The 16,629-nt window shown below is 42.3% G+C and overlaps 1 protein-coding gene across 3 annotated transcripts in view; it reads left to right on the plus strand.

The window, feature by feature from the left end:
- The window catches only part of EBF2 (EBF transcription factor 2), a 118,550-nt gene that overhangs the window by 84,036 nt on the left and 17,885 nt on the right, over positions 1 to 16,629 (plus strand). For all 3 annotated transcript variants that reach the window (XM_065856670.2, XM_071799283.1, XM_065856669.2), the window contains exons 7-10: positions 2,932 to 3,013; positions 11,139 to 11,256; positions 13,021 to 13,151; positions 13,690 to 13,816. In XM_065856670.2, coding sequence (XP_065712742.1) covers positions 2,932 to 3,013; positions 11,139 to 11,256; positions 13,021 to 13,151; positions 13,690 to 13,816 — 458 coding nt within the window. The remainder of the gene's footprint in view (positions 1 to 2,931; positions 3,014 to 11,138; positions 11,257 to 13,020; positions 13,152 to 13,689; positions 13,817 to 16,629) is intronic.

The raw sequence follows: 16,629 nt of genomic DNA on the forward strand, positions 1-16,629 counted from the left end.
CCATAGTGACTCCAGAGTTTTTGGTGATAGTCGTTCAAAAGTCTTTAGGTTTCCCCCAGCGTCCTTGGATGCTCAACCCACAGCCAGTGCCGTCCTTAGGAAGGAACAAGGTCCTGCTAAGAAACATGAAAATGAGCCGTTTTCTTAAATTCTGGCTTTTATTTTTTTGTCTCTGTAGGTTAAGCCCAAAAATTGGCTAAAGGTTCTCATTTAAAAAAATTAATAAAGCCTTCCTGCAATTCTCCTGTTACCCCTAAATCGGCTTCATTTCGTGCTAAACCTTCCCTCCTCTTTGCTCCCCCCAAGTCATTTTTGTTCTAACGCTGCAATAAATATTAATGCCTTTCCCAGATGCAACCACTGAAAATATGTCAGTATATATAACAACCTACCCAATACTTCATGCAGATGCCCAGTTGCAGCTAAAATTTGACTGGAGAAGAGGAGAAAAAGGGAGACGTGGTTCAACTAGAGGAAAGATAAAAAGGTCAGAGCCCAGGCAATATATCTGAATATATCACCAGTCCTAAAAGCCCAGAGCAAAGGGAGATGAGGAATTGCTGATGCCCAAGTTGTGGTATCTTAAAGGTGCCCAATTTTCAGAAAGTCGGGACCCCCAGAATTGCTGTTGGTGAAATACCCGACAGCCCCGAGCGTTTGTGTGCTCAGTGCTATTTATTGCAAACTGTTAGCGATGGGAATGCGTCTTGTAGGAGGCACAGAGCTCGAGAGAAGCAGAGTTTTATTTTCTGTGTATTTTCAGTGGACAATACACCCATCGGTAGGAACCAGCACAGAGCTAATTGAAATCCAAGTTGATTTTCACTGCTGATTTACATTTGCAGGGGCTCTGAACCCCAATTTTCTGGAGACATTGAGTAGCAAATATGCATTTAGCTCGTTGCCGTGCAATGTTGCAGAGTTCAGTCTCAACTACTTTTAAGCGTACATCTAGAATTTTTACCTTATAGCATCTGCCTTTCAGGGTGTGTGTAAATACAGAACCGTGGTGTCTGAGCTCTTCCCAACGCCGGCTCAGCCGACACAGCGAGTTCCCTGACTTCGCTCTCATTTTCTTCATCCTTTACTTTCCGTGGAGCGTTTTTCCCATCTAGATGAACAAAAACGCAAGCATTAAAAACAATTAAAAAAGAATTTGCACATTTTCCCGATTAATTTGATTATTTTTCTTTGCAACTAATAACTTCTTGTGGATTTTTGTTTGCCGTTATCCTCCAAAATAATCAGTTAACTCATTGATTTCCATGTGAAAGTTGCTTGCCTTCGTTTCTCTATATAGTTTGGTTACATTCCGCAGATTTTCCTTCCATAGATAGGAACATAAGCACTTTAAGTATCGGTAAATATTTTTTGATATGTGTGAGCAGAGATCAGGATAAAAAGGAGCGTTTGTGAGTAACGTTTCTGCCTCAAATCCTCCTGTGAATCCTCGGGTGTGCCGGCACGCACGGTGTTTTTCCTTCGGAAAACGTTCTTTCAGATAAAATCTTGCTTATGGAATCATTCGAATATCGGGGGTTGGCACAGGACCTGGGACCATCACCCACGTCCCGATGAGCCGGCAAAGGGGGTGAAATAACAACAGGCTGCAAAATGCACACACAGAGAAAATAAAGCTATTCGATAATTTTTAAATGTTTCTGAGTGATTTAAGAACGTTTTAATTTTAAAAGGATGGATTTTATGCCTGATTTTTTTTATGACATTATCTGGGTCTTTCTTGCGGGTTCAGTTGTTGTCGTGAGGTTCTCAAAGGGTTTTATTTCTTCGAGCAACATATGAATGGATCAGATCCTTTGATTTTATGCTTTTTTATATGTTCGGGGCAGATGGAAGAGAAATACCACAATATAAGCGCCGCGAAGAAAGTCGCAATAACAAGGGAGAGCGGCTTTCTGCTTTATTGTCTCGCGTTAGGACTATTTTGGTGGTTGCTGTTGGTAAACCCCAGAAAATATCCATCTTTCTCCTTTAAAGTTCTAATTCAAGGCATGAATGTGTGAGTTCTGAAGGGACTTAGGGACTGCGGTAAAAAATCGTTGTCATAGTAACAGAAAGGGAAATAGGCCCGACTCACCTGGGACTTTAACTTACTGCAAAAGCGGGTTTTTTTTTAAGGAAAGCACTCAGCAAGCGAAATAAATAAAGAAATTGCTCTTTGTATTCTAAATCAATCCTTCCACTATTTATTTTTACTTCTACCCAAGTCTTTTTCCTTCTAAACCCATCTAATAGCATCTGAGGAATTATTTTCAGTTGTAATTGTTGCGGCGAAACCCGTTTTGTCTGACAAATGGAAATGAAAAGAATCGCAGAAAATCTTTTCACTTGCGATGGGGGATGCCAAAAATGTCTGAATTTTGGAGACGGGCTTGTTTTGGTTTTCATGCAAACAACTGTAGTTTTTCATGTAGTTTCTTTTCCTAAACTAAACCCATTGTCATGAGGAAATCTCATCAGCTTCTTCTGGGAGCTGCGTTTGTTTCTGCGGGTTTTAATACGTTCTAAGGAGTTTGAAGGCTTATCTGCCTCAGAGTCAGTTTTTGTAGTTGTTACAGTATTATCCTTCTATATTGTGCTCATGGAAAATCCCTTCGGACAGCAAAAAGAGCTTGTGTGCAAGGGAGAGATAAAGAAAGGGACTGAAATGGGGTGGTCAAACACACGGTGAGGAAACTGGTGTAAATGGGAGTGGATCTGGTGATTTAGTCATATTGGTTGTACTTTACCTGATTTTTAACTTCATTTTTTAGGGTTTGGTTTTGTTTGCTATGATTCTGTTTTAGTAAGTTCTTACAGTCCTGGTCTACTGATACAGCATCGTGTAAATCACTATGATATATGCTTTAAAATAGGATGCACCAACCCGTGTTTTGTTTAATAGGAGTGACATGTTCTTTATCTTTCCAGATTCTTCTTAAAATTTTTTCTCAAGTGCAATCAGAATTGTTTGAAAACAGCAGGAAACCCAAGAGATATGAGACGGTTCCAGGTAAGTCTTACAAGGCTCAGCATTAAGCTGTCTTTTTCCCCTCTCCTCTCTCCTACATTGTTCATAATAAATACGACGACAGTATCTGATAAGCCATATCAGATATTGTTAAAGTTTTTTTTTCCATTTGTTGTGTTTAAACCTTCCCCCCCCTTTTTTTCCCGTCTTTTTTCCACTGTGAATCCCCAAGGGGTTGTGATGTTCTGTACCAACCAGCAGTGGATATTTGATTTGACACCCTCGGGCAAAGCTCTCGCACATCCAGCTGCCCACAGCGGGGATCGCGCTGGTGATACTCAGATGCCTCCCAATCTTTCAAAGTATCTCTGTACGTGGTACACAAGCAGCCTCCTCATTTCCCTCCACTCTTTCCATCTCTTTTGCCGTTTAACTCTCTCGTGCCATTCCTTTTTTTCCTAAAAAAATGAAGCCAAAATAGCGTTGGTCACTTTAAGACTTTAAGCAAAGCAAACAAGCCCCATGGGACGGTGACCCAGCTGCTTTGCAGTGAAATCTGCCACTGGTTTCATCAGCGCTGGCGCTGATGGATTGTGAATTCCAGCTCGGAAAAACACAGAAGGAGGTGAAGTGTGGCTGTGGTGAGGAGAGAGGCAGGCCCAGGCTCCCATCTTTCATTCCCTACCCTTTTAAGCAATTATCTTTAATAAATCAGTGTTTTACCTGCGGCTCAGCCCTCCCAACCATGTAAACTCACGCTCTTTATGGCCTGGATGCGGGAGAACGCAGGAGGAAGGTGATGCCCAAACTAACCCTTGTGGGATTGAGGGTCTGGAGAAAGGATCCAAGTTGGCAGTTGGGGTCTGGCTTCTTCCCTTCAGCCAGTTCACAGTCACCTCACTGCCCGCTCATCCAGACCGCACTCCCTCAGTTCAGCTGTGAGGATGCTGTGCAGACTGTGTCAAATGACTCAAGTCAAGGTAGACCACATCCACTGCTCTGCCATCATCCCTCCATCTCATTATGTCCTCATAGAAGTCAATGAGGTTGGTCGAACACGACTTCCCCTTGGTGAAGTCACGTTGACTGCCCCTAATGACCCTCTTTGTACCCTATTTGTACCTCTGTTTTGCTGCAGAACCAAATATATCCATTTTCAGTGGAGCAGGGCTTGTCAGCTCTCCAGGAGACATGAAGATCCTCATTTTTATGGTGCATCTTACTGGGTTCTTCCGTAACAACGGTTACTCATGGCTGGAAAAGCGTCAAGTTAATGCTTCTGATTAGAGATGGGTGTGAAGCCCCAGTTTGGGCTGGGTTTGGTTGATAGCCAAAGTTCCAGGGCGTTGGGATCCAGTCTCTGAGCCTCAGCCTCACTTCTACATACAAGATTTGGATTTTTTAAAATTGTAATTACAATATATTCAACTAAATTAAATGTTAGATTTCACTTACATCACACTTATTTAAAAAAAGAGGGAGGTGGGGAGAAAAAGGGATTGAAAGGTTACATTAACACTGCATTGTAAATTTAATATAGCTCCAGATGCCTGAAGAGGGTTTTTTTTTATTTAGTATAATTCTTTAGTTTGGAGAGCAACACCAGCTGCTTTGTGATCACATTAACTATGGGAAATTTGCTTTGATATGAAGTAGAGCATCAAAGAGACAATGAAAATCTCTTTTTTACAATCAAATACAAAGGTTGTCTTCTTTTGAAACCAGTGTTATACCTCAGAAGTTAAAGGATATGTGATAATGATTTTAGTGGGGTTTATTTCCCCCAGTAATAACATAATTTTATTGTGAATCACTCACTCCTTCAGTGTCTGTCAGTGATGAAAGCAGGGAAAGAGAGTCTTTCTAGAACTAATGGGTATTTTCATGGTCACTTGATGGCTGCCCAAATCTGTATGTAGATTGAGTAATATGTCCTTGTGAATTTAACTGAAGCAAATATTGATTATTTATCAATTACAATATTTCTGAATCAAGGTTGTCAGTGGAAAACTGAAACAAAAAGCATGTTAAAATTGTAGTGCTGACTATTGGAGTTCAGCTAGTCTGCAAATTTGAGTTTACATAGGTATTGTCATTACTGTCATTGCTATATTCTCCGTGAATTATTCTCCCAGGAACAGAATTTTTTAAAAAAGCGATGCCCTCCAGTTAATGAGGACTTCTCGAGAACTTGATTGAAGCCCAATGATACTTAACGGTAACGACCAGTGTGTAATGGGGGACCATAATTCCGTGGCATTAAGATGAGGCACTTCAGCTCAAATGCTTCAGCTGAGATTTGGTGCTAACGCATTAGACTCCTGTTGATTGGGAATTTTGCTTCATCCACTAACACGCTGATTAAACAGATCCTACAGTGCCACAGTCGAGAGAACGGTGCAAGGCAACGGAACACCGATACTAACAATGGGTGTCTGAACCAGCGTGCTTTTGTAGAAACAACAAGAGGAAGGTCAGCAGCTGCCCTCTGTTTTCAGCAGAAATCGTGACATGGAGTGTTTCCTGGCAGGTATCCCCCTCTAGGTGCTCTAGGGAGACAGAGAAGCAAAATAACAAGGTGTGTCCCTGGGGAGATTCCTGCCTGAGCTCAGGGCGGTTGGATCGGTTCATCACCAGGTTGAGAATTCCCCCAGCCAGCCTCCGTGCAGCTCTGAAGGATCGGTGTCGTTCAGGAGAAAGGAAAATGGGTGAGAGTGGGAGTTAGGAATGGAGAGTGGAAGAAACGAAAAGGGATAGCAAAAATAAAACATAAGTGGTCTAAATCAAAATCCTTTTCAGGCTGGTGATGAAAAAATGTACTAGAGCCCCATGGTAGGATTTTGGGTGTGGATAGAAATTGGTGAACTGTTGTTAAAGAGGGGAATACCACGTGGACTAATGTCATTATGGGAGATTAATGTCCCAGGTATAGGTTGTGAAACAAACGCAACTGGTATCAGCAGAGTCTAGAGCTGTTACTAGGTGGTGGGTTCCTCCATCGAATAAAGGTGATGTTATTTTAGATTATATATGAATAACGAAAGGACTGACTACAACTGCAAAAGAAAAAACACTCGAGGAACTTAATGTGTTCAGATCTTTAGACCAAATAGCCATTGTGACAGTGAGTTGCCAGAGTTGTGTGTTGTCTATTAAAAGCAAAGCACAGATGAGATTCTCCCGCACCTCAGGTAAGCTTTGCCAGTAAAAAGGATGCATTGGTACCAATGTACACCACTTTTTGTTCGGAATACAATACACCAGTTTAACCGCCTTCAAAAGAAAATGAAAATGAAATGGGAACAGGTGCAGGAATGGATCATTAAGGTGACGGGGGAGTGGACAAATGCTTGGCTCAAATATTTTAGTGATATGCACTGAGAAGGGACATGACTGCTGTCCTAAGGTAGATTGGAATGGGGAATAATAATTGTAAAGCTGATGTTATGTATTAACTGACTAAGAATAAATTCAGGCAGTAAACCATAAATTCCCTGACCATCAGGACAAGCAGGCTATAAAACAAGAGGAGCACCAAAAGCAAAGGCCTGAAATAGTTGAAGACAATTTTATAAAAGTAGCTACAAGGTTTGGTTGTCTGTAACGGCAGAAGATGAGGTGTCAGTGACCAGGAATTATCTCCTACCCAAAATGAAGGTGACGTGCACAGAATCCCAGAATGTGAGGGGTTGGAAGGGACCTGGAAAGCTCATCCAGTGCAATCCCCCATGGAGCAGGAACACCCAGCTGAGGTTCCACAGGAAGGTGTCCAGGCGGGTTTGAATGTCTGCAGAGAAGGAGACTCCACAATCTCCCTTAATCATCTTTGTTGCCCTGCGCTGGACTCTCTCCAGCAGTTCCCTGTCCTTCTGGAGCTGAGGGGCCACAACTGGACACAATATTCCAGGTGTGGTCTCCCCAGGGCAGAGCAGAGGGGCAGGAGAACCTCTCTGACCTACTGACCACCCCCTTCTAACCCACCCCAGGTACCATTGGCCTTCCTGGCCACAAGGGCCCAGTGCTGGCTCATGGTCACCCTGCTGTCCCCAGGACCCCCAGGTCCCTTTCCCCTACACTGCTCTCTAATAGCTCATTCCCCAACTTACACTGGAACCTGGGGTTGTTCCTGCCCAGATTCAAGACTCTACACTTGCCCTTGTTCTATTTCATTAAATCTTTCCCTGCATGTTTTTTTCTGGTAGCCTAGAGTTTCCTCAGGATCTCAGGGAGGATTTCACCAAAAATCCAATGGAAGTTCTGAGCAGAGAGAGGCTGCTGGCATTTTTCATATTGTTTATCTTATTCCTAATCCAACTATGAAACAAACGTTATATTCTAGCATCTACTTCCGTATTACTCGTTCTACCAAAATGTCTACTGACATCAATGGCTCCGGAGCCCTGTCCAAGTGAAGCCAGCAGGATGAGGCCTGACATATTTTCTTCCACCCAGCTGGAAAATAATAATAATGATACTAATTTTTTAAATCCTCATAGTAGTTATTCTTTTGAAAAGTTAAAATAACATGGTACTGTGACTAGAGAGTTATAAGGGAAAGTGCATCAGGAATGTAATATTGTTTCCAGATGTACAATGTCATAAAGAATTTTTTCCACACTTGGAATGGTAACAGGAATTTTTTGAGAGAGATCATTTACACGGTGATGAGATGTGTTACATGTAAGTAAATGCCTGTATGCCTGGAATGTTTGTACCATATGTCTAAATAGGTGTCTATGAGTGATACGGCTTCTATATAGATGATGATGTGGATTTACTTGCATGTATGTGATTTGAAGAGAACCATACTTTAGAATATAGGAATACTGATATAATATATAGATGGGGGAGGAAAAGTTGTAGTACCCAGGTAAAGGTTTGTAAAGAAATACACCACCTTGAACTGTGCTGGGAATGGGAAGAGCTCAGAGAACCCGAGTCTAACGTGCTAAAGACAGTTTGTCTGAATGCCATGGAAGGTGAACCCGCCTGCTTTTTGAGCAGGGATTACATTACAGAAACCCACCTGGGAAACAAAACATAATGTGCAGCTACAACACATGCATTTCTTCGGTACTGCTGGGGAATCGTTGGTTTATGTCTGTGGCTTCATAACTAATAACAAGACTCTTGCAGATTAGCAGAGAGAATCTTAAGAACTGCCAAAAACTCTGCTTAGAAGCCTGTAACTCCCTCACTATTCTAGAGGTGGAACCTGCCCTCGGATGGATGAAGGAATAGCACATTGACCTATTTCTTGCTTGATTGTTGTCCTCTAAAACTTGACAGAGGTGACAGGTCGATCCAGCTGTTGGGTGGCTCAAAATCATTACTCTTTATGCTGCCTGTGTCAAATTTGGCCCTCAGCTACAATTAACAGAACCCATGGCCTACCTGACATATTTTGATGTTCTCAGGTCATTCCCTTAGGATTACATTTTGCATTAACTACTGATTTTAGGTAAAAGATCATCAACCGAATAAGCATAGAAGCCAAATTATTATACACAAGAAGCACCATCAGATCGGGAAAAGAAAAGCGCACCAAAATAATTTGTCAGTAATTTGCTGCTGTTGTGGACAAATCTGAGAACTTAAATCTCCAAGGAAGTTTGCACATCACCTTTCATTGGCATGAAATAGAGGTTAAAAAAAAGATGCCCAAACTGTTTTATGATGTTAGAAGAACAAGTGTTATTGATAAATACACGTTCAGAAGGGTATTGGCAAAAATGCATAGAAATGGTTAACAAGGTAATGGTAAGAAACGTTGACCTTGATTTGTTTAGCTAAGATGTAAAGATTTTTGAAGGTCAAAGGTGTTCTTGTGTAGTGTTTTGGAGTCTAACTGTGTCTGACCCTCTAACATTAAGCTGCTGTGGCCTGCAGTTTTGAAGAGTGAAGCAAAGCAGGGGGAAGGAGAGAAGGGGGAGAGCGCAGGAAATGGAGTGAGGTGTTTCAGGAAGTTGTCAGGAGTTGACTGATTGATTCCAGATGGAAAGGGTCACCCGTCCTGACCCAGGACATACTCACTGGGGGAAAGCAGTTGGCTTGTGAAAGGGAAGGGCCTGGGAGTTAGAGACCATCGTGGAATGCGCATTCCTCTTCCTTTTATCCATAAAACATTGGGGTTTAGTCTTTGGTATAAAACAATTCCATTGTCATCTCCATCAGGTTCAGAATGACTGGAGCAAAGTGAGGACGTTCAGTAGTTTTCGTGTCTGTAATCTCACGTGTTCTTAGTGCACATCATTGCTAATGAGTTGGCCAGCAGTGTCGTGGCAAAGACGACAAAGGTCTCTGCAAATGAGGTTCACGACTTGGAGAAGGTTCTGGTCCAGATCTGAACTTTGCATTTTGTCCAGTCCCCAAGAACACTGTATGTATTTACCCTCGGTCCCAACCTGTGAAATGCCAAGTGGCTTTGACCCTCCTGTGATGAATGGGAGAGGTAAATAAGAATGGAACTGCTCATGGAGAGAGGTCTGGAAGTGCATCTTCCATTCCCGCGGGCTCAGGGAGCAGAGGATGCTCAGCACTTGTCCCCCGAACACAGGGCTGGTTCTTGTTGTTTCTCAAGGAACAGGATCTCAACAACTTCTGAAACATCGCTCTTGTATTGAGCACGACACACCCCAACGGTTATTCAGACAGAGAACGCGTGTATACTCGAAGTCTGCGTCTATTATAAAGATCTCATCAAAGAGCATGTGGGTGTGTGTTTATCGCATACGTACCTTGTGTATGTGAGGTCAGATATGTATATATTATATAGTGTAACTGTATATAGATGATATACTTTTTATTTACATTTGGTTGCAATTTAAACACTTGTCGTAAATATTTCAGACACTGGAATAATTCAGGTCTATTCCCCTGTTGCCATAGTGTGCTCCGCGCTGGCCAGCCAGAGATGAAAATTTATTTCCATTGTTTAACGGAAAATAATGAAGTGCATCTGAGTGGGTTCAGCTATGTCATGCGGGAAATGTTCACTTTGGACAGGAGTCTCACTCCACCCAAATGCGCAATGATGAAATCAGTTGGCACACAAAAGCAACACATTTTGTGACAGGAATGCTTGAGAAGTATAAGAGTACAGTATGACAAGAGCCTTTTGGAATGAATTAAACTTGTCTTAAGAAAGAAAGGATTCTTTAAGCTAGCATAATCCTGTAGGAGGGCAAGGTTTTTCTTGCTATATGCTGAATATAGTTTCATCAACAATTGGAGCTTGGTATTTTCTTACTGGACAGCTGTACCTGTGAAAATCCGTGAGCATGTCCAGGGGCAGATTCTCCATAGCTGTGAATGACTGTAGCTGAGTGGAGTTCAGCTAATTTACACCAACTGATAGTTGAAACCTCAAAGTTTCAATGAGATGCATCGTCTTTCAGTAGTTAAAAAGCAGTTTGCTCTTTATCTTTTTTCCTGAGAGTTTCTGGTTTAAATGCACAGTATATTTCCGGATTTATAGGACTTACAGGTTTGGATATTGTATTGTAAAGGGAAAACTAAGTGGGATTAATTAACATACACAGTTCCTTCCTCTAAGAATTCATATGCTCTTGGAGCCCAGCAACATGAGTCATGGAGGCGAAGGTTTCAAAACTGCTGCTTGATCAGGGCTCCTCAGGCTCGGATGATTTTCAAGAGGCACTAAGCACACGTATGTCAAAAGCCAGACGTGATATCAGGTACCGCTTTCACATAGTTAGAGTTTCCATTTCAGTAGTGGAGAGCTGCGTTTTGCAAGCAGCTGCAGATTTGCGTGTGCGCGGTACAGCAGATGGCTCTGGATCTGCGTGTTTGTACGAGATGCAAAGTCGCCGTGGTGCTCTGCAGCCTGCCCTCCTGCTCGGGATCGCAGACATCAGCCCTCACAGCGCATCAAGGCAACTACACTTAGGGCCATCTGCAGCAGATAGGTCATTATCCAGTGAGAACTTTATACGGCCCTTAGGATGCTATGTTAAATGGAATTAACGCATAGAATGAAGGCTGACAATATTTTCTCGCCTTCTTATTCAGGAGTAAACCCTGCAGGACGTGATGCCATTTTGCAAACAGAAGGAGAGTTTAACTAAAGTGAATAATTAATATTTAAGTGGAATTTCAAAGTAAATTGTTTACCTGCCTTCTTTTTCTTCTCTTTCTAAATATCCAGGTTGTGCTATCGACAACAGTGAACGTGGACGGGCACGTGCTGGCGGTGTCTGACAACATGTTTGTTCACAACAACTCCAAGCATGGACGGAGAGCAAGGAGACTCGACCCCTCAGAAGGTAGGAGATTTGTGTGAAGAACGGCATGCAAACCAATGCAAAAGCATCTTACCCATTCTTCAATTTCTGTTTGTTTTCAGAAGGGAAAGAGCTAAGGGGCAACTGCAGAACCTCAGGGGGTTTGGAGAAGGAAGAGGCAGGAAAACAGGGTCTACTGTACTCAAAATTTGATCCCCTTGACATCTAAGAGACTGGCCGCTCCCCCACCCCCCCAATTTGTTAATTAGTTTGTACTGAAAAGATGAAAAAATAGAAACACAAAGTATTATCTACATTTCAGCCTCTCATTCAGCTGGGATAGATTTGATTTCAGGCAAATTAGGCAACCTGACATCTTAGTTAAACAGAACTGTTACAGCACAAGATGTGTATGAAAAAGTGTCACCAGTTCCCTTAAACAAACTATGTGCGAAGCGTAACAATGCACAGAAGGAAAGTGACACTAATTGATTTTAGTTTGTTTGGCTAAGCAAGACTCATGGCCATCTACAAGGATGGGTTTTGGACTATATTAAAGCAATTACAAATACTTGTATCTGTTCAACTTCAAACCGGTTGGCCCCTCCTTTCCCTCTTCCCGTGCATTCATTACCACAGCATTCCACCTCTCACACAAACAGTACCCCAAATTGCTAGAAAATGCTATCTGCGTCTCCTTTTCCCTCCCCTGCAGCTAGTGAAAGTGAGAAGAGCTGCTGATGTTAGTAGAAAAGACAAGCAAGGATATTATTTCATTATAATGTTTTGCTGCCCCACTTCTTAACCGTGCCCTATATCAACCTAAAAGAAGAATTAATGAACTGGAAGAAAATGATTGAATCAGTAAAGAATTCCGAGTGGTGTTAATTCTCCCCCAGCGGGCAGTGAAATGGTAGAAGGAAAATCCCAGGATTCCTAGGCTAGGAAGCCATCCAGTTTTTCCTTGACTGATTGGATGTGATTGACTGGCTGTTCAAAGGAGTCTCGTGTTTTTGGAGCGCTGCCAAAGTTCCCCTCCACCTCTGACCCTGTCAACATTGGGAATGGAGTGATGGATTGACTTTGGTTATGGCCTGGAAACCATATTGGGTTCCTGATGGGATGTATAGTCCAGAGGCCTTGAACATATGGAAGAGAGGAGAAAAAAGATTGTAGGCTATAAAATCAAGAAAATTATTAGAAATTGTCTCCTGATAGGAATTGGAGGAAACCTTTGAAATTTTGTATCTTTTTTACCTATTGATAAACTTAATAAATCTTAATCTACCTCTTTCCGTAGGGTTTAGTTTTCATTTGATCGTATGATAATGAGGGGGGAGTTAACAACCTCTGCATGATCATTTAGGCGTTTCATTTTTACACCCACTACAGTTGGCCTAATAGGCTTTAATGACACAATGTTAAGTGCCAGTGATGAATAGGCAAGTAATTAACACTAGCAAAGCAGAAAACATGCTTTTTATTTATTTATTTATCTATTTATTGGGCTTGGTGGGATGATGCAGCAGCCTTCATGGGTGAGTGGCCGGAGGGGACTCGTCCCAGGTCTTTGTCAGCTCTGGGGAATTCACAATTCACGCCGGCCATGAAGCTGCGGGAGCACCAGGACTGGACAGGTGAAGCTACAGGTCACATCAGGATGACTTACGACTCCTTAATGTGCACAGAAGTTGTTTGCACCTACGTGTTGCGAGGGTTTCCACACAGTATTGTGAACAATCTCCAAGCTACGTCGGGGGAAAAACCCATAACGTGGTGCTCTGATGTCCTTTCTGTCTTGTTTAGCCACACCGTGCATCAAAGCCATCAGCCCAAGCGAGGGCTGGACTACAGGGGGAGCGATGGTGATCATTATTGGAGACAACTTCTTCGATGGGCTGCAAGTTGTGTTTGGAACCATGCTCGTATGGAGTGAGGTACGTAGAGATTCCTCCCTGAAGCTCTTCTAAGTAAAGTGGAGGCGGGACAGTGTTAATTCCCATTCCAATAATGGTACAAAAGTGGTGATGTGTAAGGCAGGCCATGCAAACCTGTGTGAAGGAAATTCACGGAACATGTTTAGTCTGTGGAACTCCTTTCTCTGTGGTATTATTGAGGCCAACTGCTCAGTAATATCCAGAACAGAAAATTCTAGGCACCTGGAGACAGGTAAAAGTAAAGAAATAAAGCAAGGGTTAGAGTTTGGGAAGGAGAAAGAATTCCCTCTGGGTCCAGAAATAAGCTGGCAATTAACCAATGGGCATAACCAGCACAGTTTTCCTGACTAAAATTTATCCTAAAATGGGTCTTCCCCTCCTGGAGGCAAGAAACTAGACCAGAGGCATCATTGCCTGATCTATAGTGTCTCCAGGAATAAGCAACGCATTTACTCGTTAACCATGTTTGGAGAGTTTAAAGTGAATGCGGGGGGAATAACATGGAGATAACCGTGCCTCTCCTTTTATTATTTCCCAGCTTATCACGCCTCACGCCATTCGAGTTCAGACACCCCCACGTCACATTCCCGGAGTGGTAGAAGTGACATTATCGTACAAGTCCAAACAGTTCTGCAAAGGTGCACCGGGCAGGTTTATTTACACAGGTAGGTGATGGTGATTTACTCTGGAGGAGCTCCAGCTCAGAGCCTCTTTGTTTTGGTAATGAGTATTGACAACTCTCAGCTTTATCTATGTATTTATTTATTTCTTTAGCCTCCTGCTGTTTGGAGGCCACTCTGGTAGTTGTGGCATTTGAACATGTAAGGAGATAACTTCACTGTTGTGCAGAGGTGTTGAGGGACTGTTCCTACACGTTAATACTTTTTCCCCGATTGTTGTGGTATGGATCAGCCTATAGGTACATTGAGCGTACAGGAATATGATAGCATTGTTCTACATACTGGAAAATGTTTTATTTATAACGGTATTTATTTTACATTTCCCTAAATGGATATGTGCTCTTGGTACCTGTGCTGAAAAGGTTTAGGGATGGAGCGATACAGAGATGAGTAATAGAAATGGTCATTCCTCTATGAAGAAAAGTCATCTTATTATTGTAAAAGCTGGTTTAAGTGCAAGACTTAGTACCACCTAGGGCGGACGTGAGTCCGCCTACAGCGCAGTTTTTTGCCGTGTTAATTAGAGAGCTTCCACAAAAAAGGGCATGAAGTGGAAGAAAATTAAATATACTATCCCTGTTTTCCTGCTGTTATTGGCACAGGGATATCTGTTAGCGTTCTGAGGGTGAGCGGGTGCTTACTGCCATATGTTACAAAACAGCATTTCACAGAAGACACCGAGCTGTTAGAGCGAGGGTAGAACAGACAACTTTTCAATCTGTCTGTTCAGGAACCTGCAGTTCTCCCACCATGGCAGGCAAAACGATAAACACAACTATTAGGTGGAGGCTCACCTGTGTAATCAATTCCCCAGGTTGTTGGTGCTAATAGTGATAAAAACAACTTCTAAGCGACGAAAATAACATGGTGGCTTTTTCTTTTCTTCCTGCGGTGTCAGAAAACTGTGGTCCTGCTGCGCCGCATTCAGGCAGGTCCTTCCACCTCTAAGTTTCCTTCAGACTGTCCCCAGCGAGTTTTGAGCCTCTTGACCAATTTCTGTCAGTTTTGATGAGAAAGGCGGGAGCATCACAGATGCACTTTTGGGAATGTGGAAAGTGGTGAGAGAGGTCGGAATGAACCCCGCACTGAAGGAAAGGGTGAAGAGCTCAGCCATGTTCTCAGGCAGCAGAGAACCCACCAGAAAACAGCCTTAGGAAACCAGGTTGTCTAAATGCCCCTGCCCACAGAATGTGTGTGTGTCCATAGCTCTCTGTAAAATACTCAGCAGCACCACAGAAATGCAGCTGTTTGTTGGGTAGAGTGTAGCAAACGATCATATCAAATAATGAAGAGGAAAGGTCAATAGATTTTATAATTATTGGTAAGGTAGTCCTGTGCATCATAATGAAAATCTGGGGTTTTTTCATGATAATTTAAATGTATTATTTTTGTGATACTTTTAGTACTTCCTATTGCAATATATTCCTCTGAGCTTATAGAAGTTTATAGAAAACAGATCAGAGAGTGCAGTAGGCTTGGAGACACAAAGAAGACCACTTCGCTCTTGAATTGTATGTAGTTGCAGTTATATAGTAAATGAGAATTTCTCCTCTAAATCGCTCCCCTTTACCTTCAGCCAGCACTTGGCAAAAACCTGAGAAATGCAGAGGCATTAACATCAAGCCCGGGAGACTGAGAAGTGTGAAATCCTGCAAACTAAAAGCACGGGAAGATGTAGTTCTGTCAGAACTAATAACAGCAGCAACAACCATCAGGGTCATGTTAGATTAAGTCCTTCATAATTATTAAGTGCTGAGACACAACCTCAGATGAAAAGCACGAAGGGTCAAGTCATATGAAAAATACTGAGTAGCTGCCTATAAGTACTTCACAGGTGTAACAAGAATAATTATTGCTATAAAACCAGACCTCAGCGGGGGCCTCACCGCATCCGACATGGGCAACCAGTTACCGAACGACACGTGTTTCCATTTTATACGAGACATCGCCGCAGTACGGTGGAGAGAGATTAACCACCTGCTCGTGGTTATACAGGGGAGCTGGAGATAGGGAGACAGAGCTTTCAGGTTCTAGTGATGTATTTTAATCACCAATACCCTTGTAAAACATGGAAACAGATAAACAAGGATCTTATTTAGTATTGTGGGTTGCTGCTTCTGCCCTCAATATTTATACAGACTATAGCAAAAACCGAGAGAAATGGCTTGTTATATGTTATTGGCAGTTGCTGAACCAACTTACATACTTTAGTAGTTATGTCTAGACTTAAAGCAAGAGATAATAAGTCTATTTCTAAATCAACCACAACTAAACATTTAGTCCCTGTCTGTACTTTAATCTGGTGAGAATACAGGTTACACATACATCTCCATGTTCTGAATTACTTAAAGAAGAGTCAGCTGTTCCTAGAACAGTGAGACATTTGTTCTCTGCTCCTGATCTAGCAGTAGCCTCATATTCCGCCTTTAATACTACACAAATTCAAACTCTGCCACTGTAAGTAGTTGCATTATAGTTCCCTTGACTTTAATAATGCTTACATCAATTTACGCCAGCTGAGGATATGTCTCGTAGGCTTTCATATCTTCAGCTGGATCACAGCTCTGCGTTTACTTTGTCACAGAGATGCTAACCTGGAAATGTGTATATCAGGGAGATTTTGAACATAATTTTCCTTGCTGAGCAGAAATCCTCCAGGGGTTGACTTGTCAGAGCAACGCAATATAAAATAATCTGTAGGATATGTTGGACTCCCGGGTCGTGCTGTATCAGTCTCTGTGCCAGCTGCCACGGGTAGGAGGGTCTGGTTTGCTAAAGCTTGTGAGTTGATTTGAGAA

The sequence above is a fragment of the Patagioenas fasciata genome, chromosome 26 (genome assembly GCF_037038585.1).
Source record: "Patagioenas fasciata isolate bPatFas1 chromosome 26, bPatFas1.hap1, whole genome shotgun sequence".
Taxonomy (NCBI): Eukaryota; Metazoa; Chordata; class Aves; order Columbiformes; family Columbidae; genus Patagioenas; species Patagioenas fasciata.